This window comes from Ornithodoros turicata, chromosome 8 (assembly GCF_037126465.1).
Source record: "Ornithodoros turicata isolate Travis chromosome 8, ASM3712646v1, whole genome shotgun sequence".
Taxonomy (NCBI): Eukaryota; Metazoa; Arthropoda; class Arachnida; order Ixodida; family Argasidae; genus Ornithodoros; species Ornithodoros turicata.
In genome coordinates this window covers 6347295-6369463 of record NC_088208.1, presented here as the reverse complement: position 1 = coordinate 6369463, position 22169 = coordinate 6347295, and the positions used below count along the sequence as shown (strand labels likewise).

Below are 22169 nucleotides of genomic sequence, written 5' to 3'. Positions count from 1 at the left end.
TCACATCGAAACTATTATTCCGCGCGTGCTTACAGCGGAACAAGGATGTATTTATATTGAATGGAGTTTCATGTCTTCAATACGAGAGGATCGACTCATTTGTGTCGCGCAAGACGAATCGAATTCGCTGTGCGTATACGCTTGTATCAGAAAGCCCCTCGGAACTATGGAGCATTTTGTTTTTGTTTTTTGTTTTTTTCTTTGCTCGGGATCCCGCTACGTAGAATGGTAGAGGTTCAAAACGAGGCTGGCAGCAACAATTTCTCTTCAGTACTTACATCACCGGCGCATAAACTGACTTGTTATGTTGCAACATAGCGTACTCGCCTTTAGCAACTCATTCGTCCGAGTTTGACGTATCTGCCTATTTGAGGGTCGCTTGCATTGCTTACGTGTATTCTTCATTCGAGAGCCGCTGTTCGCCCTACGCGTGTGTCAGTGTTGCTGTACTTGTTATTCTCCTTCGACCCTGCGACTGCTGTATTAGTGTAACCTTCACCTTGCACTCGTAGTCCATTGAACCTGCGGTATTTTGCTAAAGAAATAAAGAACTCTACAGTCGCCCGATTGTATCTTCCCTGAAGCAATAGCCTTGCCATCCTAACGATGCTTTAGACTTGCACAAGACTTCGACCCCTGGGGGAAATAAGAGCTGCGCGTCCACACGCGTCCCAGTTGCCGGGTCCCATTTCGACCCAGATATGAAGATCGATATGGAATAGCGGGGCCACGCCCATTTGAAAGCCATACTCCGAGAAGCTCATACCTGCGTTTAATTTGCTGCGCAATGCATCTTTTTTCAGTTCACCTTAGACGTGTACGCCGAGGGAACTTTGACCGGCTGCGGCGACATGCCCAAAGAACCGGCGCCAGCGGCGCGAACAAGCACAAGTCAAAAACAGCACAAAATCGCAACTTAGCTACCGTCATCTGCATAAACAAAAGCAAGTTCGACCCCGCCAGAGGGCTGCAATGTGTGTTTTCGCATCCAAAAACAGGTGGGAAGGGCCCTCGGCGTATCGGTTTGGAAACGGCGGCGGTGTCCGCGTACCAAAAATTACCGGCGGCGGCGACAACGCACATCACCTCCACAAAGAGCGCACTCATCTGCGGGCGCGCTTCTGGTATCAAGTAACCTCATCGGAGTTTGTGAATGTCCCAATTCTTTGAATACCGAAGTCCCCACGTCACCTCCCCCTCCGCCCCCCCCCCCCGAAGGAAATAATTGTGCCAATCAATTAAGATGGCATAGACGCAGGCAAGCTCGTGGATGAAGAAAACTGCACGGTTGCTGGTTTGAACTCTCGTCCGTTCTCAGCTTTTTATTTTCTTTTTGTTCGTTGGTCGGTACGTGTGTGTTGGCTGCCGAAGCAGAGGCTGTTTGTCTGTTGTTGTTGTTGTTGTATTTATTTATTTTATTTTATTTTTTTCATGGACAGTCGTGTATTAGATTCGGATTCTGCATCAAACAGGGTATTACGTATTCGTATTTCGAATTGAATCGGTATACCTTAGAAACCCAATGTAAGTATTCGAGTAGTTCTGAGAGCAATCGTGAATACCCCGTACAACTCAAGTACGGAATATGCTTGAGAAGAGCTATCTCTCGTAAGGGTGTGCGATATGTATAACTATCGACTGACCTTGACGTAAAAACGTGCGTGTCTTTAGCATAACCCCCATTTCTATGAATTGGGGCCTAGTTTGAAATAATCCTTTACAACGCCTGCGTACGGCCCCAATTTGGCAACTTGAAAGGCCACGAACAAATTATGGTACTCAACTAATATCCTACACTCTCCCGAAACTGCTAGACACATACATGGTGTCCCAGAAAACGTGTCATTGAATTATAATAAAAAAACTACGCCACCTAGAATCATGCGGCCAACAGCATTTGTTCTTAATAGGTTTTTGCCACCTCCTAATGTGAATGTCATGTACTCCAAGTTTAATTATGTAAATATTTGCGAACTCAACTCGGAAATTTGCCAAGTAAAGCTCCCTTTTTTACCCCACCAATATGTAGAGCGTGCCGAATTCACTCAAATTCATGATAATTCACAGTGATACTCACGAGCTATCCCATCGGAAAAATTGCCGAATATCATGCTTTTCGGAACACCGGACCATAGCGCGCGATGACTTTTGAGCGCAATCGCTCGCAGTGCGACGAAAGGAGGTTCCGAAGCCAGCCCACAGAGTGATACTAGTACAAAAAGTAACAGTTCCTAAAATTGGGAGAGGGAAAGCATTATCCCAGCGAAAGTCGGACGTGATAAGCCGTGCCTGTTTTATCTCTTTCTGCGATGTCGAGGAGGGCTGGGTTTTCAACCTCCTTTCGGTCGGACTGACAAAGATTGCGCAGAAAATTCATCGTGCGCTATTCTGTGCAACCTCCGTAGAGCATGATGTTCGGCTATTTTTTCCGATGGGATAGCTTCTGAATATCCCTGTCAATTATCATTAATTTGACTAAATTAGACACGCTCTTCACATTGATGGGGTCAAAAAGTGACCTTTACTAGGCAAATTTCCGACTTAAGCTCGCAAAAATTTACATAATTAAATTTACGTTACACGACATTCACACGAGGAGGTGGCAAAAACCCAGTAAGAACAAATGCCATTGACCGCATGACTCTAGGTGGTGTAGTTTTTTATTATAATTCAATGACACGTTTTCTGGAACACCCTGTATAATCAGGCTCCTTCTTCTTAATTCTAGTCAATCGGTTGTCCATTTGTTTTGTTTTGTTTTCTTTTGTTGGTATCCATGCGCTAATACAACTATAAAATAAGTGTCACATGCTGTAAATTGTACAATATGTACTTTTTCTCCATTTCTGCTGCTTTATATGTTACTGTGTTATGTATCTACCTGTTCCCAATGGATGAGTGGTATAAGTATTGTAAACTAAGAGTGCATTAACCATGTGAATGTAATGTCTTTTTGTACTTTAATTTTGTTTGTTACTTATCACCTGCTCTCTGGAGGACAGGGCCTGGGGCTTGTCAAGCTACATCAGTAGCTTTTTCCCCAGTGCTCTGGGTTCACTTATTCTGTCGGTCCGAATAAAGTTGAAGTTGAAGTTGAAGGTACGTGTAAGGTCGGAAATGGCACAAGGCAGACAAAGCGAGCGTAGTTCATGTTTCTGGGCCGCATACGCGTATATCACCCATGCATGTTTCTTTGTAGCTGCGTTATGTGTGTTCCGTTCCTTTATTCCCTTCCTATATCCATTGGCTGTAGATCTATCCGGTTTCAAAATGACTATTCTCACACACCCAATCCAGACACTTGTAATCGTTCCGATAAGTGCTATGCCAATTAATGGTACTCACAATGCTAGCGATCTTTCGCAACATCTGTTTATTTTGATTTTCGTTGCATCGACTAACTGAGAAGAACAAAATTATCACGCGTAACGGGTACGATGTTGAAACCGAAACATGTGCTTAGCGGTGATGCGACGACGACGAAGCCAAGTGCGGGTCACGTGACAGGATTTGCTCAAAAGATTTTCTTTCCCTTCCCCAGCAGCCTTCTACCTAGCGGTCAATTATTAGCTTTCCTGCAACACAGCCTGTGTCGGTGTAGCTTCAGTGTAAAAAGATCGTGTCAGTGCAGCTTACATTGCCTAGCCGAACGTGCTAGGCATTCGGAAATTTCACTCGATGCGAACGAAAATCCACAACCGCCCAGAACCACCCAGAACCGCCAAAACAGCGGATCCTACGAGCCGAAACCCAAAACAACGCGAGTGAGGGAGAGAACAGAGGAGAAAGAGAAAGCCTCACCAGCCTCGCACTATGTCACACGCCACCTAAAGAGAAAAAAAAAAGCAAACCAAAAAGCTACTCAACCGTCGTCTAACGATTGGCCCGACGCTAGAGCTCACGTGAGTTTTTCTCAACAATAGAATTATACTACAGGTTCACACGCCTAGTAACGCGGCGCGCCGGCAGTGCAACTGTGGTCGACAGGTTCAGACGTGGATGCGCCATCGGTTATGAAAGCCGTGCGGAGGAGCGGCGGTGAAAGAAGGCTGAGGCTGCGAGACGGCGCAGCCAAGCTGAATCGGAGGAAGCGCGAAAGGCTCGTTTGGCTCCGGATGTTGTCTTGCCTTAGCGTTGTGTAGAGTCGTGTAGCGTTTGTGAAGGTCGTTGAAGGGGAGTTCCCAAAGGGTTTTCAAGTTCTAATGCTAACGCATTTCCATCGGATCCGCTAATGGATCGACCACGAACTTTTCCTTTTCAGGTTTCCAATCCATCTTGCTAGTGTAATAAATATATAGCACGCAGAAAAAAAAAAAAACACATACCATAAGTATTTGGCGGCTTTTCGTATCGTAAAACATATGCTTCTGCTTCCGCAAAGGAGATCGGCGTACATGCGCAGTCGCGAAGTGCAACTTCTGAGAACTTTTTCGAATTTTCTGAAGAAAAGTTCGACTTTTGCAAACTTTTGCGAACTCAAACCTCGAAAGGTTCGTGGCATCACTACCAAAAAACTAAGAAAACCGTTTCGCGTTCGTTGTCGGTGAGCGAAACATGCTGTTATGCAAGCATGCAGTTGTGCTGCAAATGAATAAATAAAACGACTTTTTGGCCCAGAGAACTCGCTCTGAATGTACCTCCAATAAAATGTGAGTGAGGTCGGAAGACGTCCGGCATCTGACGAGGGAGTCCTGCCGGAGTTTATATTTTTATGGGCCCCGGCGTGGAGAAGTTTGGGAACCACTGGTAGAGTGCCAGTGAAAACAGAGCGTTGACAGATACGGCTGAAAATGTGCGCGTGTTCGGGTCTACACCGCCTATATTATCGTTGCAGTGAGACCTATACTGGCGTTACATTGGTGACCGATGACCGATTCTTCCCTCCTTGAGACGCGACCGCAGATAGTGTAGTGCATCATTGGGTCAATGGACCTCAAGAATGGATTGGTCCTGGCAGCACTCAGCATGAGGCTGAAAGGCGCTCTCGCACATGCACCTCTAAAAGAGGTTGTTACGGCATCTAAAAATGTTCAAAAGGACTACAATTCAATGGAGTCGATAAAAAGGCAGGCAACCCCCAAAATGTCGCGTTTAGGCGTTCGAAGGCATTTATAGGCAAATGCCTAAAATTTCAGGCCCTACTAATAATTTATCTAAGCGTCTCTTCCCACATAGTACTCCCTTACTCTCACTTACAGAGAGGCTGCGCTCCGTGTAGTACATTTCTGATATGGGGAATCATTTCTGGCGAGCCTTCTACCCTAAGGGTGAAGACCTTCCGGTTGAAATGCACGTGCATCTTCGTTTCTCTGAAATGGTCGCTTTCTGACGTAAACGTACAGGAAAGGTCAGTACGTACACGCACCAATGCATGGCTTTCAATGCGACCCTGAGTTTTAAGAGAACCCCTTCGGCCCTTGCGATTATTTCCTTCCTATTTACTTTCTTTTGCTTTTGAACCAAGGTGTGGGAATACAGCCAGTTTAGATAGCTAAATTGGGAAGGCCGTTCTAAAACTCGGAGCTCAATTATCCCGCCTCATCGTGGAGGAACTGGAGAAACAGGCTTCGCGATGCGTTTCTCAAGCTGCTCAGGATGCCTCAATTGTCATATTGATTTATCCTTTCAAATGACGCACGCTAATGTGAGGAAATATTGTCATATGCCTGGCGGGATACAAACCCTGGAACAGACATCGGTGTCCACATCAGTAAAACAAGAGCCATTACTCTTGGTTCTCCTAACGCAGGTGACCAACTTGGCGAAAATTATTTCCGCGATGTGACAGAATTCCGGTACAGGCGATTTTCTTTTGCTTAGAATGTAGCTTCACATCGGTGCAAATATAGTCACTAAATAAGCTTCGCTTCAGAGTATCGACACTGAGTTCCAAGAGCGAGCATGCGCCATCTTGTTACCGCGTCACGGCAGCCACGCGCACGCGCACTTTAGCCTGCGAGTGCAATGTTGATTTCTCTTGCAAGCAGCTCATCAAGGTTGACGGCCTTGAGCTCACCTTGACATCCTCGGGACGATCTGGTTGACAATACATGGAATATCGCACAACAATCACACACGCTTCTCTATCCCACAGGGAGCATTATGTTAGCCGTCTTTGATCCTCAACTGGGGATGGTACCTGTGTGGTGTGGAAACAAGATGGCGCTCGTGGTCTCCTTTGGACCTCAGTGTCGATACTCTGAAGCGAAGCTTATTTAGTGACTCTAGGTGCAAATAGCCTTGGGCCAGTCCCTTAGAAGGGCAACGACACTTCGTCTCAAGTTATTCAGGACAAATGTGAAACGGAATTGTTGATATTGCATTCCAAGTTTTACAGCCAATGGGGGAAAATAAACGCGTAGCAAACCTGCATCGCGAAACTGACGCGCCTCTGACGTCACGGCAGGCGTCTCCGCCATTGAGGAAGCGCGAGGTAGGTCACGTGTTTATGACTACCAATGGGAATGGCCGGAGCTCTTATGTCAGAGCTTGAGGAGTACGTGTGTTCGAGGGTTTATATCTCGCCAAGTACGACACCCAGAAAAATAGTTCTTTCCTCAATATTCTAGTGTCTGATACAATGTGTGCATGATGTAATGAACCACACCTATCAAACAGTCAGAACCCCCTGAAACACGATGACATAGTACGTGCTGCTAAGTGCTCGTCTGGTGATTACGTTGTTCAAATAGACCGCAGTTGTACATACATATTGGCGAGCCCGACCTGACGCTTTCTTTGTGCGTGACCTGTTCTCATTCGTTGATAATACGAACTCGTGTGCCCCAAAATGACCAACCCTTACAAAAATGAAAATTGACTTCTAATTGACAATTAATTGATTTCATATTGACCGTATTGACTTTCTACCTTCGTTGACTTCTAAATGACAGTGGCCGCTTAAAGTCAACTGACATGTTATTGATAATATTTTGACAGAATTCCTATTGACACTGGCGACTTAAAGTCAATTGACATGTTACTTGCTATATTTTGACAGAATTTCTATTGACAAAGGGCAATAAGCAGTCAATTGAGGTGTTCCTAAATATATCAGTTTTAATTAAGTGATCCTATTTCATTTGAAACATATTCTTTCGTATTTTTGTGTCTACCTGCTTAGTGGTGTACCAATGCAATAGTCATATAATTTTATTCGTTCGCATGCATCAAAGAATTAAACATGTGCAATGCATTGCACACATAAACAGGATGTTTCAGTTATCAGGTCCACGTTCTCCCGACAACTGGGAGAGCTATAGCCACTTCCGGACGAAAAAACATTGCCGATTGAATTCGCTGGTGAGCTCCAGGAGTCGAGCACGTGTCGCATTTATCAGCACAATTTTGAGAGCGCTGTAGCATCGTACATCGGGAATTCCATTTAATGCGACCATTCGTCCTTCGTGGCATTTGAAGTGAAGAACAAAAACCGTTTGGTTTAGATTAGAGAACCACTGCTTGTGCGGTTTATGTTATGAGCGAGTACCAACAGCCTAACCTAGAATGACAACGCACGACTGCGACGCGTACGGGAGCCAATGAAACGCAAACATGTGAGCAATAATTTGGCACACTAACGACAACACACTGAATTAAAGAAATTTCCGCCTTGTGTATTCTGCCAGACATATATGCTTCATGCGACACCACATGTCTGAATGAACCATGAAGTGTGCACATGGCGACAACGAAACCGAAACCAGTTAAGTTTTTGAAAATTCGAAGGTTTCAAAGCGAGGAAAACGAGATTTAAAATAAGAACTATTTTCCTTTGACAGCGTACGGTCCCCTTGTACATGTAATTATATCGCACATGTAATTATACCATATTGTGTAGCGACAGTCAAAATAGCAATGTATGTATTTTTTTTGTTTTCAACAACTCGCATCGTATAGCAAATGAAGTCTGGCAACACTGTTGCCCAAAGCGAGCCGGTCGGGCGGCGGGAAGGCGGGAAGGTGGTCTTGTTTGGTCATGTTACGTCGTCCATCTTTGGTTTGGTGTGTTTATCGTGGTTTTCGTCAAGGTCGACATATCGACGACGTTCCGTTTGCGTCGTTTTGCCGTGCGTACATGAGGCTGATGAGGCCGCGTACGCGATTAACACGTGAGAACTGAAAAGCAAGTGACGAAGAGGAACAGTGCCAATTGCACATGGATCGAGGTCGACCCCGTAAAGATCGTAAGTAATTCCTAAGTTGCTTTCTTAAGCGTACTTTGTTCTTTCGTAGCAGCTGAAGTAATTGTTGCGTAGATGTAATTGTACGCTATACTTTTCCTCTCGCTGTTTGTTGCGTGATTGCTGTTCAACAACTCAGCAACTCCACGCACAGCTTACGGAGGCTTGTAATGTGCGGTATGTGTCTTATCTATGGGGTATACCATGACACCGTCAAGTGTTGTGACATGTTCTTTTAACCGATTGACTCCACCGTTGCGCAGTGACAGCTTCATTTCATTTATGAACTAACTTTTCTGTTTTATATGTTAAGTGCGATTTCTTTTGCTTTTCTTTAGTTTATGTGTGTGCTTTACGTTGACTGCAAAGATATCAACAGGTCACGGTTTTGTAAGTGTGGGCTGCTTTACCATGTGCTTGCTTGCATTTGTTTTTGAGTTCACTTCAGTTATTTTGGCTGACAAAAGTGTGTCTTTCGCGTCTTATACCTTTTCATCTTCCTGTTAATGTTACAGATGCTACATGGATGGTGCTGCGACTGAGAAGATTGTGTGTTGTGAACAAGATTGCATGTGCTGCAGCTCCATGCAGAGTTGTCCTGCAGTGGCACAGGTAGACAAGGTAATGCATGTGGTGTTCTCCAATTTTATACCATGTCATGTGATCGGTGATAGGTGCCGCCCCATTTATAAGGATAAGAGGTGGTTTTCCCCGTGAGGGTGCTGTGGGAATTAATTTCCACTCTGTTGTGCAGAAACTGTATGTAGATAAAGTTCAATTTGTCACCCGGCTGACTCAATCGAAGCAAACGTCCATTGAAAAAGCGGCGGAAGCATAGAAATTATGAGGCACAAATCCCTAATTTTCTACTGTTGCTTTTCGGTCAAACGTGCAGCAGTGCTACAGATCACCAGTGGGATAAAACGGGGAAGTTGGTTATAGTTTATAGTTCAGTTCAGCACTCAGATGGGCAACATATGAAACCAGCAGCAGTAGACATCACGTCTCTACTTCACACCTGATTTCAACTTAGAACAATCTCCATGCAGTGCCAATTTTTCGACCCTGACCACTCGCAAAATTGGTTTTGTTGGTTTTTCTTTGCCTGACTTCTTCTTGGTATGAATTGCATATAGTGATGTCTGTTATGTTTGTTTCAGGGTACATCTGTGCAATGTTCGCTGTGCCAGCTGAAAGCCCAGGTGCAAAGTCAGCGACACCCAAGGGTTCTCCAGCGTATGGGTCACGTCATGAATTCAACAACAAGCTCATTATGAAATCTAGTTTAACTGGGATGCCAAATAAAAATGTGTACAACCAGATTTTGCTTTTGATGTGCTTCATTCAGCACCCTCGAGTGAGCATAATACCTGAAGGTGCGTGCAGTTCCAAAAAGTCAATAGAAATGCAATTAATAAGCACTGGCCAAACATTTCCAAGGAGCACTGAAGAGTCAATAAGATGAGTGCTCAAAGTCAATTGATAAAAGTCAATTGACATGCAATTAAAAAACACTGGCCAATTATCAATAAAAAGTGAGTGAAAAGTCAATCACATTTCTATTGACAGTCAATTGACATTTGGAAGACCAAGGTTGACTTTGGTCAATTGACTCTCAATTGAAAGTAAATACGTACTTTTGTAAGGGAAGTTAGTAGGTACAGGAATTAAACTAACTAGGTTTGCGCTTTCTGCTGTAAGCGCAACATCCGTTACGTGCCGCTCAATATTCACGTGAAAGTGGACAAAAAATGGTGGACCGAATTTCTCTTGGGTTGTCCAGAGGAGACGACGAAAGGCAAAGGAGGATGATGGCCAAATACAATCCTGGAGTAGCCGGCCCAATGTAGAGTTCGGCCAACATCTCCATATTCTTAGTTTTTTTTTTTTTTTACCAACCAGCAATCCGTGATGGACATATTCAGGTAAGCCAACGGTGAAGCCTGTACGGCCTGTACGGCGGTTTTTGCCTGTGGGCTCGCCTATTAATCAATTTGACGTGCCTCGTGGTTTTATGGGAGTAACGCGTAACCCCCGGCGCCCTCCGTCATGCTTCTGCAAATTTCTCGAAAAGAACCTGGTTATTGTGAATGGAGCGTTCACTGTTGAATGCTGTACAAGTAGCAATTTTCACGGGGACTTAATTTTCGCGAATGCTATTATTCCGTGAAATTAAAGTCCTGCGAACTGGCACTCCTATAAGAGCACACCGTGGTGCAGGATCAACGTCCCGCGGAATCAAGGCCCTGCGAACTATTCCGCACACTCTCCTACCTCCCAGTTCGCGAATTATTAGGACCGCCAAATTAGTCACCTGTACAGCTTGCTGCAACGTTGACTTGAACGCAGTCGCTGCGGAGCGGAGCGAGAGACACCCTAGCGGCGCTTAGCAGAAATAAAGGGGGAGAAGGTTCACACTATCCCACTCGTGTTACAGGGTCTCCGTCTTTGTTTTGAGTATCGCAATTAACCGTAATGGACTTTTATAGTCTGTTACCGCGGAGAGCTAGCCAATTACTTTCGTACATGCTCAGTGAATTTGGTAATCATTATTCGGTATTTAGTGTATTATTCTTTATTATTTCTTTGGTTATTGTATTCCTGAACTAGGTGCATATACCTGGAATGCTTCAGAAGCAGGGCAGAGCAAGGCGACGAAACCAGAAAGAAAATTAGGAGAGTCTGTGCGACACATGAGCAACAAATTAAAGTGTCTGGAAAATCGTTTAAAGCCTGCTGACCTGAATCACGATAGAAAGTATTCGAACACGAAATGGTGCTACAGGAGGTCGCTGTTGTTTATGTCTTGAGTTCCACCCTGTGGAAACCTCAGAACCTGAGGTAACCCCAGAGCCTCAAGCTCTGAGGTAACCCCAGGACCTCAGGCTCTGAGGTAACTCCAGGACCTCAGGCTCTGAGGCAACCTCAAAACCTCAGATGTCCCATAATACCTCAAGACCTCGGACTCTGAGATAACCTCAGGAATTATTTTCAACAGGGTTAGGAGCTCTGAACCGTATGGGGGGTACAACCCATCAGTGTGCCTTTCTAATGACGGACACCCCTGTAACACGAGCGGATAGTCCAAACCTTCTCCCCCTCTATTTCTGCTAAGCGCCGCTAGGGTGTTTCTCGCCCCGTTCCGCATTATCTCCGCAGGGCGAAGCTGCGTTTAAGTCAACGTTGCAGCGAGCTGTACAGTGTCAATAGAACTCGTAAGTGACAATTTCAGTGGCGATTGGGAACCGCCCGATCTGTATACGAGGACGTCCGTTTAACGTGAAAAATCAACAAACGCCCCCTGTTTGTGCAGTGGACAGCCATCTTGATGAATTACGACGAGACGAAGTGGATGACATGTTTACAGAGTCACGAGCGAGTGATGGATGGAAAATTATTCCTTTATTACGCATCATACGCAACCTCTGAATGCAAGTTGTTTGCGCCTTCGCACGGGACACTCTCTTTCGGCACGCTGCCAGGAATATATTTTCGGGAGCTTCTTTCTTTTCTCCCATTCCGTCTGTCGGCCACAAGATGTTCCTTCTTTCTTTTTTGATCCTCTGCCTTCCGCTCTTCCATCCAAGACGCGCATCAATTAAACTAACCTTGTACCAGAAATCATGTCGCCTCAGCGAAAAATAAGTTCTTCGGCGATGGCGGCCAGTGATTTCCCAAGAAATTCACTGCTGGGGGGGGGGGGGGGAGCTTTCAAGAGGGGGGGTATGCTTGGTGAAGGTTCCACTTACGATTTTTTTTTTTTTTTTGGCACGGAAAGAATTGTGGCACAATAGTGACATATCCGCACAGCTTTCTCGTTTTATTTGTACATGTTATTACGTTAGGACACAGTACATTAGAATATAGATTCATTATGTACGGCATTTCAACATTAAGATTCATAATCGCACGACCGACTTAAAGCAAAAGAACTAGCACCTTGTCTCACGAAGCTCAATGAATACCTAATGAACCAAAGGTGAAAACCTTAGACGAAAAAAGGAGAATACCCTGCTTGATTGAGTTGGGCGCAAATGGTTCTTGATGATCCACATTGAGTTTGCGTGCCCGCACTCATTTTTGTTCGTATATGCGCGCAATATATGCCTTGAACAGTCACTTTGAAATGATTTTGGACAAATGCGTGGTACGATCATCCGCATGACTGTGGTCCTACAGCATAAGTTTGACAGTACAGGATGTAATTCGCTGCACCGGACTCACTACCAGAACGTGTTGGTGGCGGAGTTGGGTGGGGTCACCTGAGAAATTTCAGGGGGGTTACAAAAAGTTTTTGCAACCCCCCCCCCCCTAGGGGGTGGTTGGTAATGGCAGGACAGGCTCGCCGTTGTTGGCCACACAGGAGCGGGCGTCGTCATGGCTATAGCAAAAAAGAAAAAAAAAAAAAAAAAGAGAGAGAACTTCACCACATAGCACAGCGAAGGCCAATCATTGCACAGAATGATACCGTAATCACTCCTGATTTGTGGAAAGTGCGGGGCGTACGCCTTTTTCTGACAGTTAACGTAACTGCATAAGTGTCAAAGGAAGAAAAAAAAAGGCGTACGCCTCCCGTTTTTATCCAATAAGGGGCAGAACGATGTGATTCAGGATGGTGATAGACTAAGAGCTACGCAGTGAAGATTTGTTTTAAGACTGTTCAGACGGGTCGTTAACAAAATGACTCGGTACACTAGGTTTCTACACGCTAAAAACAGAACTTCACCGCATAGCACGTAGTGCGCCAATCATTGCTACGAACCGCAATCTGCGACCTTCTGCTACACTCTAAAAACAGCTTCACCGCATAGCGCGCTGTGCGCCATCCGTTGCCACGAATGATAGGGTTACCGCATTTGATTCGAGGAGAGAGCGAGGCGTACGCCTTTTTGTGGCAATTTTCATATATCCAAATTGCCACAAAAAGGCGTACGCCCCCCCTCTCTTCTCGAATCGAATGTGATAACCCTATCATTCGTGGCAACGGATGGCGCACAGCGCGCTATGCGGTGAAGCTGTTTTTAGAGTGTAGCAGAAGGTCGCAGATAACCAGCGAGACGTGTGACATTTTCTCGCTCTCGCGCGTGGAAATAGTTCATTTGCAGAAATCGAACGTTGCTTATAACGCGCTCTGCCTCTGCACACTTAGAAATGAACTTCACCGCATAGCACCATCATCTCGAATGATACCGTTATCGGCCCTGATTTGTTGAAAGCGGGAGGCGTACGCCTTTTGTGTGACAATTATGAACAGCATAAGTGTCACAAAAAAGGCGTACGGCTCCTGTTCTCAACAAATCAAGGCAGATAACGATATCATTCGAGGTGATGGTTGGCTAGGAGCGTGCTATGTGGTTAAGTCCATTTTCCCGGCACAGTTCCCTTAGAAGTCGGCCCAGGACGCACATTCCCCCAGGGCGTGAGTCGTGACGTTGCCCACATACGTGAGGCCGACAATGGCAAGCCCTATCACCACCACCACCACCATTTTTAAGAGTGTAGGTTTGCCGTCTGGCTAGGGTATCAGAGTTCTTCAGAAAGTCATTTTTCCCGTTCGCCGAAGTCAAGTGGAACGCCCTGCCCCAGTCCATAGTAGATATTGTTGACCCCATTGTCTTTCGGAAACAACCCCATACTCATTTATTTTGCTATTAGCAAACTATACCTTTCTGTTCCATCGTCATGTTTTCTTTGTATAACTAATGTACTCTTACTTTATATGAAGCGTGTATTAGAAGTATGTATTCAGTGTTCTTAATAATGTAGTAATTTGTGTTCTTAATGGTGTATTACATGTATTGTATTGTGTTTCAATTCTGTATTACCCATGTAATGACCGCCACGGTCCTTTTGGTTCCTGAATAATAAATAAATAAATGAATAAGTACGCCTCCCGTTTTCAACGAATCAGCGGAGAGAAGGATGTCATTGGAAGGATGATGGTTGGATAGCGGTCAAGTTTAGTTTTAAGAGTGCAGATTATACGTGTTTGCTTTCTCTCTATTGCCAGACATTCGTATCGAGAAATAATTCTCATCCATGTTGAAGTAATAGTGTTGCGAAAAAATAAAGCCGTTAATCATTGAACGTGAAAACGAATGACAAGCCAGATATGACTCCTGCATGTACACTCTTAAAAATTAACTTCACCGCATAGCACGGTCCTAGCCAACCATTATCTCGAATGATATCGTTATCTGCCCTGATTTGTTGAAAACGGGGGCGTACGCCATTTCTGTGAGACTTATGCTGTTCATAATTGTCACAGAAAAGGCGTACGCCCCCTGTTTTCAACAAATCAGGGCAGATAACCATATCATTCGAGATAATGGTTGGCTAGGGGCGTGCCATGCGGTGAAGTTCATTTTTAAGAGTGTAGGATCCAAACACACACTACGACTAAAGCAAATATCCAATCGAGCCCAACCCCTATCCAAAAAGAGAGAGAAAGAGATAAAGAGAGAGAAGAAAACGGCCCAGAGGGAGAATTTTCCACTTTGTGTTGTCTTTGCTCACAACGGCTGTTGCGCCTCGGATCGCCGTGTTCTGTACTTGATGACTTACCGTATTTTCCGGTGTATACATGACATTCTCGGGTAAACATAAACAAGCCTCCGCCACAACTTCCGGTCCTTCCGCGACTAAGGGCGCTCAGAGCCAGCCGCCATACAGAATTATATCTTTCGCTTTCCTGATTTGTTGAAAACGGGAGGCGCACGGCAATTTGAATTGCCACAAAAAGACGTATATACGCTCATCTCTCTTCTCAAATAAGAAGCGGCATCAATCAATCAATCAATCGGCACAGTCATTGGCGCGGAGCGTGTTTGCAAGGCAACCGGATGTCGTTTTGGCACCAAACCAGAAATGGTGAAAACAGGGGGGGGGGGGGGGGGATATGTTTATTACGAGAAAAAAAAAGGCAGACAAAAAGGAAAGGTCAGCCAGGCAGAAGCCGACTTGCTATTCCTTGTAAAAAAAGAAAAGAAAAACAAACAGAAGAGGAAAAGGACACAAGCGGCACGTTGGCAGCAGGGGGGCATGAGTACACGATCGCTGAGAGGCAGCCTACACTCTTAAAAATGAATTTCACCTCATAGCACGCTCCTAGCCAACCATTATCTCGAATGATATCGTTATCTGCCCTGATTTGTTGAAAACGGGGGGCGTACGCCATTTCTGTGACACTTATGCTGTTCATAATTGTCACAGAAAAGGCGTACACCCCGTGTTTTCAACAAATCAGGGCAGATAACGATATCATTAGAGATAATGGTTGGCTAGGAGCGTGCTATGCAGTGAAGTTCATTTTTAAGAGTGTAGGAGCCCAGAGTCACCCAGGAAGCATAATAGCGCTCTGGTAACAGCTCATTGCTTCTGCCCTACGGGGCCCAGTAGGGTGGCCAAAGAGAGGTCTCTGTGCCCCAGGGCAGATAGGCGGTGCGTGAGTGCAGTCCAAGGAGCGGCATATCTTGGGCAGGTCAAGAGTAAATGATGGGTGTCGGCGTCGGTGGAGCAGGAGGGGCACGCCGAAGAGGGACGCTGCTTGATCCTGAGTGCGGGCCAGGGTGTCGGAGCGAATCGAAAACCGGAACCGAAAACCGAAAAGAACCGCTATTTTGGTGCGAACCGGTACGGAATCGAAACCGTACATGTTTTTTACGCTCAGGAGGGAAACCGAAAAATTTATTTAACGGTTTTCGGTACAAGCAAAAACTTCGCCGGTTTGGACTAGGAGTAGGCGAATGAAACTGTCGTCGTGTGTTCTGAAGTCATGTCATGGATACTTTACGAGGGTTACGGTTACGGTGCAATGTATGTCGGTATACTATGACCCTTAGGCTCCCTTTGTAACTTTTTATCGTTCACGCACATAGATGTACATGTGACCGGTTGTGACTCTCTACCAACGTGCGACCCAAGGGAGCTGCGAAACGGCTTCTCTATCGATATAATCTCGCGCAACGCGTTCCTTGTTTGAGAGCAGCGAAGTTGAATATACATGTACGTATTCGCGAGGCAAGCGCGTGCGAAGTGGCGCCTCTTTTGTGGACAGGACACGAAGAAAAGAAAACAGAGCCGTCGAGCGCGTTTGTGAGTGAAGGTGTTCCTCGATTTGCGTCGTACTCGTGCGGTAGTGCTTGCTGGCGAGCAAGCAGCAACAGGCATTCGGATGGGACGCGATCCCACCAATCCAGCAAGAAAGTACTTTACGTATGACATCACGACAAGCAAGTCCACCTGTATCATGCGCTTCAAGAAAAGAGAAAGATTATTTGAACAGACTGTCACCTACAGGAACCAGGAGCTACCAATTTCACAGCTGCCTATTCATATTACATGCGATGTATGCATATAAACGGGTTTACATTTTGCAGCATTCATTTTTTTTCTGGGAATGAATATGTCCACCAGAAGCGGAACCGGTTAAAACCGGTATGAACCGTTATTTTTTTGCTCCGGAGCAGAACCTCTACCGGAACGTTTATGACAGAACCGGAACGAAAACCGGAACGAAAAACGTTTCGGTTCGACACCCTGGTGCAGCAACATTCAGGCGAGGACGATGGAGAGCTGACTCTTCCTTTCGAGACAGCCGTAGCGACACAGTGAAGGCCATCTTCGGGTCAATGTATAACGCGCACCCCTAAAGACAGGGCGAATTTGAAAAAAGTTCTATGTATAACGCGCACCACAATGTTGCTACAAGCTTCTGTGCTGCCACCAGTGTACACAATAAACCAAGGCGGTCTATTATATATGCATATGCGTTGTTTGAAGCACATTTAGTCAAAACCGTTAAGCTCCGATGCAACAGAGTTGGTGTCACATAGTATATACTTCAGTCGCCTCTCCGCTTTCAGTTTCGCGTCCCTTCTCAATCACGCAGGCCTTCTGAAATGAACTCAGTGTTATTGACCTTAAGCGGGACCTTAACTTCTTATGAAGTGCGGTGCCTTTTTGCCTGTTTTGACAGCTGACCCTAAGAGATCTGCGAGAGTGTCACACCACCCGCTGGTAGAGGCTAGAATTTGTACGTCACGGACCTGAGAAAACTCTGCAGGAAAATATTACCGTTAGATAACGCGCAAGAGCTCTTCAGAACACTTTTTTTACTGTATAACGCGCGCCTTATACACCGGAAAATACGGTAGTCCCACTGTATACAGTGCGTGGGACGGTAGAGTGTATACACTGTTCATAAATCGTGGACGAAAGGCACCAGACAGACCGTCACGTCCACACAACTGGCAAGAGAGAGAACCTTGAAATTCTGATATTCGTGCCTCCTTGCTCTAGAAAGTAAGAGCAGGTACAGCACCACTTGCGCATAGATATCAATTAGTTATCGCTCAAAGCGAAAGGTGTGCTACACGTAATACGAAACGAGCAGTGGACGACGTCGCCAGGGCTAAATTAGCCGATTAGAAGCAAAACAGAAAGTCAACTTTCTAACGCGCGATAGAAAGTGATAGATGGTCGCTTTCTGTGCCATGGTGAATCGATCTTAGACGGATAAACCAATGGAGGCATCGTATGTTTGATATCCACGTGTCATGCTGTGAATGATAATTGAGATGAGTGAATCATACGCCCGCGTAATCTCCCCCTTCTTTCATTTCGCGGAAGAGCGTATACGACGTCTGAAACGAGAAAGGCTACATGAATGTCTCCGGGAAACCCGTCCGCTCTTGCTGCCCCGCTGCTCCCTTTGGAAATCCCGCTCGCAAAAACGTCGTCGCTCGCTTTTTAATGTCCGTCCAATGCTCGTGAAGTGCGCCGGCGTGTGTGTCGCACTCTCGGATCACTGGCGATCGCTGCAATACGGAATTTCAAGCGGAATGAATTCTCTCTGATTTCAATGTGAGCAGGTACGTAAAAATTCCCGGCATCTGTAAACATTGTCATGCGCGTTTAATGGTAGTGTAAAACACTAGGTAGACAGGTTATGCTGGCGTCGTAGTTTAACAGCTCGTTGCTTGCAAACTCGCGCACCGAGCTTATTCTATTTTTACGACAATACTATTTTTAATTTGATCGTAAAATTGTGGTAAAACTGCTCGGGGCGGCGTCTGGTGGGAAGTAGTTCCCAATTTGTCGAGCAACAGTGGTTTATGTTTCCGATTGGCTTGATGCTCCTGATGACTACTTAGCCGTCACGTGGCCGGCTTCTTTTGTTTTAGGCACATTGTTATGCGCATGCAATATAGTTTTGTCGCCATACTTGACGAGCAATGCTCAGTTGGTGGCAACTTTGACACAGTGTTGCCCGTAATTTTCAGTTTTAATTTTCTGAAGAATTATGAGTGGAATTGTGACGAAAATTGTGATGTGGGGCTTCCGGGGGATCAGGCTGTCGAACAGGAGATTGCAGCTCTACTGGTTCGCGTTATCTTTGAATACAGTAGCTCTATAGAGGCCATGTTGCAATCCCGATTAGAGCCCTGCACGGGCCGACTTCTCCGGGCCCGACCCGGCGCCGGCGACAAATGGCTCGGCCTGGGCCCGGACCTTCATGTTTTTATGCGCCCCGGCCCGACGGCACAGTGAATAGAGCCCGGCCCGGCGGGTGACTCAGCGTGTAAACCCAGACCTAGTATTTCCAGACGTGACGTGCGTGTTAGCGCTTAACACACAAATTTAGAAGTACATCTATAAGAAGAGAAGACACAACCACAAACATAGAAGAACTGTCGGTTTGACGCCACGACAGCACCAGACCAAATTAAATCCAGGACGCAGGCGGGCAAGCGCGTCACCGTTACACTACCAAGTTTTCGTAGATGTAGAGGGTGCCGAAGACAGATTCCTCCCAATCCTTATCCCTCTCACCAAGCTTTGCGAACGTGTTTGTGAATTACGTGAGGAGTCAGGAGCAATGTAAAGTGGCTTTGAGAATGTTATAGAGGGTCCAGTCATATGCATAATGCAGTGTCCCTTGATTGTTTTTGCAAATACTATGCACAGGAATGACGCAAGCACGTGATGATATCAACTAATTGTCATCCATTAGCTCCAATTAGCTCTAGAACTAATAGTCCTCCAATTAGCTGCGTGACCCAGTCGAACCTGACTCTCGGAAGCATGTTTGTCGGCCCGGGCCTGGCCCGGCCCACCGTGCTGGCGTCTGTTGTCGGCCCGGAGCACACAGCCAATAACATGCCCGGCCCGCGTCGGGGGCTGGGGCCCGTGTAGGGCTCTAATGCCGAGCCCACACTTCTTCGTCCTCAGAGCAGGATCCCACACTTGCGTCGGTTCCGTTTTAACTTTCTTCTTCCTCTTCTTTCTCGTCTGCTCCTCTCTACAGCTGTTACCAGGGGGACCCAGAGGACTGTCGACGTGGGAAAGACTCCATAAAGCTATTGCTATAAAACTGAGGCTGCGTTATTTGCTCCCATCTGCTTCTCGATTCTATTTAGAGAGGGCTCGAAAGAAACGCTTATTGTCTTGGTTGGTGCGATCCATTTGTTCAGAGGGGCGCCAGAAGAACTCTTTTCATGAGGATTTTCTTTTTTTTCGCACAGCGAAGCTTTGACAGTTGTGTCACTTGGAGTCGATTTCATCCTCGGGTTGGTTGAACGTAACGAGCGCTGTGAAGCGTTTACCCGATTAACAGGCGCGACTAAGTAGCCCTAATACAATGTTTCCCGCCAAGGCGAACGATAAGGCGTGTGTTATGCGATGTGTGTTTTACTTGCTGCATATTCGCCGGCTGTCAACATGTCAAGATGCCACCTATACCCTCCCCATTGCTACCGTAGTCCATAACGCGCATAATGCCCTTGACACACGCGACCCCTTATGTGCCTCTCTGGAGTCACTAAACTAAGCTTCGCTTCGCAGTATAGCGACACTGGATTCATCGGATGCAACTCCATGTGGCTCTTACAGCACAGTGGCGTTACCGCTTGCGACAAGGCGACTCTCCCAGATGTCGTCACTGCTCTGACCTGGAAGATCTATAGTGCACATCCTTCTCCATTGCCTGCACTACTAACCTTTCAGAAGCGCACTTTCAGTGTCTCTAAACCAGCTGGACTCTCGCCCCCTCACTAGGTTAAAATTGCTTGGTCCGTGAACCTGGTCCTCTCGATTCCAGAAGGTGGCCCCGTGTACTAACTTTAATTGAAGAAAGAAATACCATACAGAGACGTTCAGGTTCCGTCAGACCCTCCCTGAGCTGTCTTCCCATGTTGTTTGCTGCTCTTGTACCTTAGCAGTGCTTGCGCGTTCAGAGAACCACGCTCGGCTTGGCTTTCGTTTTAGTTCTATTACACATGTACCCGAAAACGCAACATACCGTAACACGTCTCTAAACCCAAAAATACCTACTCTAAGCGCCCAGCTAAGCCGCGCATAGGCTGCTCCAGTGTGGTACCCGTAGCGCGATCTGTCGCTCGCATCGAGCAGCAAATCAGGATGACGCCGAAATAAATCATGTAAAAATAAAACGTTCAAAAATAAATCTCTCAAATATCAAATTTGCAAAATAAACTCTTCAATATAAATCATGAGAAAATCCACGCTGTCGAAATAAACTCCGAAAAATAAACTTTGAAGAATAAACGCTTCGAAATAAATCTTTTAACATCCATCGTCCCTGATTGGTGGACAGCCGACGGCTCTATGTCCGCCGCGGAAAATAGTACCCTCCTCGCGCTTGGGGCTAGCCAGGGCTATAACTGTGAACGAGGATTTCGGTACACCGGAAGTAGGTTGTCTGTCTGTGTGTGATCCGTGACAAGTTTTCCCAACTTAGTAGGGGGGCGGGGGGCTGATATCATTCGGAATGACGGATGCCCGGGAGCGTATTATTCGGTGAAGTTCCGTTTTAGCAGTGCAAGTAACGCGCGACATCGGTGTAATATAGTCTAATATAGAGCCGACTATCAGGAGAGTTTGGCCATTCTTTGGTATGTTTTCTGATTTTGTGTTTCTCTTTTTCGTGTGCGTGCGCGCTTTCTTGGCCTTTCTTTTAGCAGTGCGAATGACCGTCGCCGCGCAATCCGTCCACAGAGCTCAGCTGGCTCAAGGATCAAGAGCATACCTGGGTAAATTACTTCTAAAATGTAATTAAATTACATTACTCCAGTTAAAATTTAATTAAATTATATTACTCATTACTGCAATTGAAACGTAATAAAATTACATCACAATTACTACGAAAAAGTAATGACATTACAAAGTCATTACTTTACCATTATTGGCATACATGTTCCCGAGTTTGGCGAAGGCACAAGGGACACACAAGTTGACGAAACTTGCCTTCCCCGAAATTCGAGGAAAAAAATGTATGCTTACAATGTATCAACAGTTAGCTTGTACTCTTCTATTTGTCTCTTCTACATGGCATGCTAGTGTGCCACGTATGACGTATCGTTCCACAATGTAGAGACAAAGGAGACACAATGTATCACGATAACAGGAAGATTGTCAGGAGGATGGGGCCCGCAAACAATGATCCTCCAGGGCTACAAGCCGTTGACCTAACAACGTTTGTTTGTGAGTGCCATGCCTAAGGCAACTTGCTCGTCAAAGGGAATTGACGTTCCACGTGCCGATTGAGTGCGTCACCGTTCATAGCGCCGTAGGAATTCTTTTCACTTGCCAGTCCCCCAACTCTCTTTCTGCCAAGTGCCAACACAGAACACACACTCGATTCTTTTGTAAAAAGTAATGAGTAATGTCATTAAAATTACAGCCCAAATGTAATTAAATTACATTGCAAATTACCAGAAAAAGTAATTCATTACTGTAATTTCATTACAGTAATGCTATTACTACCCAGGTATGATCAAGTGAGCGTGTTCTGTATTCATACGCGCATCGTCGTCATCACTTTTAAGCTGGATATTTCGAAATCCTAAGTTGTTATGTAATTGATAGCAATACAAACATGAGTAAGTAACATGATAATAGCATATTTCGCCGAAAAGAACATCGTGTCGCCCATACGGCTATCACTATTATGATACGGAGCATTAC

At 45.7% G+C, this 22169-nt stretch overlaps 2 protein-coding genes and 1 long non-coding RNA gene across 5 annotated transcripts in view; 2 read left to right on the top strand and 1 right to left on the bottom strand.

Annotated features, from left to right (window-relative positions):
- LOC135365881 (titin-like) overlaps positions 1-22169 on the bottom strand; it is a 162534-nt gene that overhangs the window by 77209 nt on the left and 63156 nt on the right. The window lies entirely within an intron of this gene.
- LOC135365880 (uncharacterized) lies at positions 7927-9505 on the top strand. The gene is made up of 3 exons (XR_010413980.1): positions 7927-8186; positions 8699-8804; positions 9344-9505. It is a non-coding gene; the product is annotated as an uncharacterized LOC135365880 (long non-coding RNA).
- Positions 17815-22169, top strand: part of LOC135366426 (monocarboxylate transporter 13-like) — a 30735-nt gene continuing 26380 nt past the window's right edge. The window contains exon 1 of one of the 2 annotated variants that reach the window (XM_064599120.1): positions 17815-18047. In XM_064599120.1, the coding sequence (XP_064455190.1) occupies positions 18046-18047 (2 nt within the window). In that variant the 5' untranslated portion in view covers positions 17815-18045. Of the gene's footprint in view, positions 18056-22169 lie in introns of both variants that reach the window. The other variant, XM_064599121.1, reaches the window with a different exon arrangement.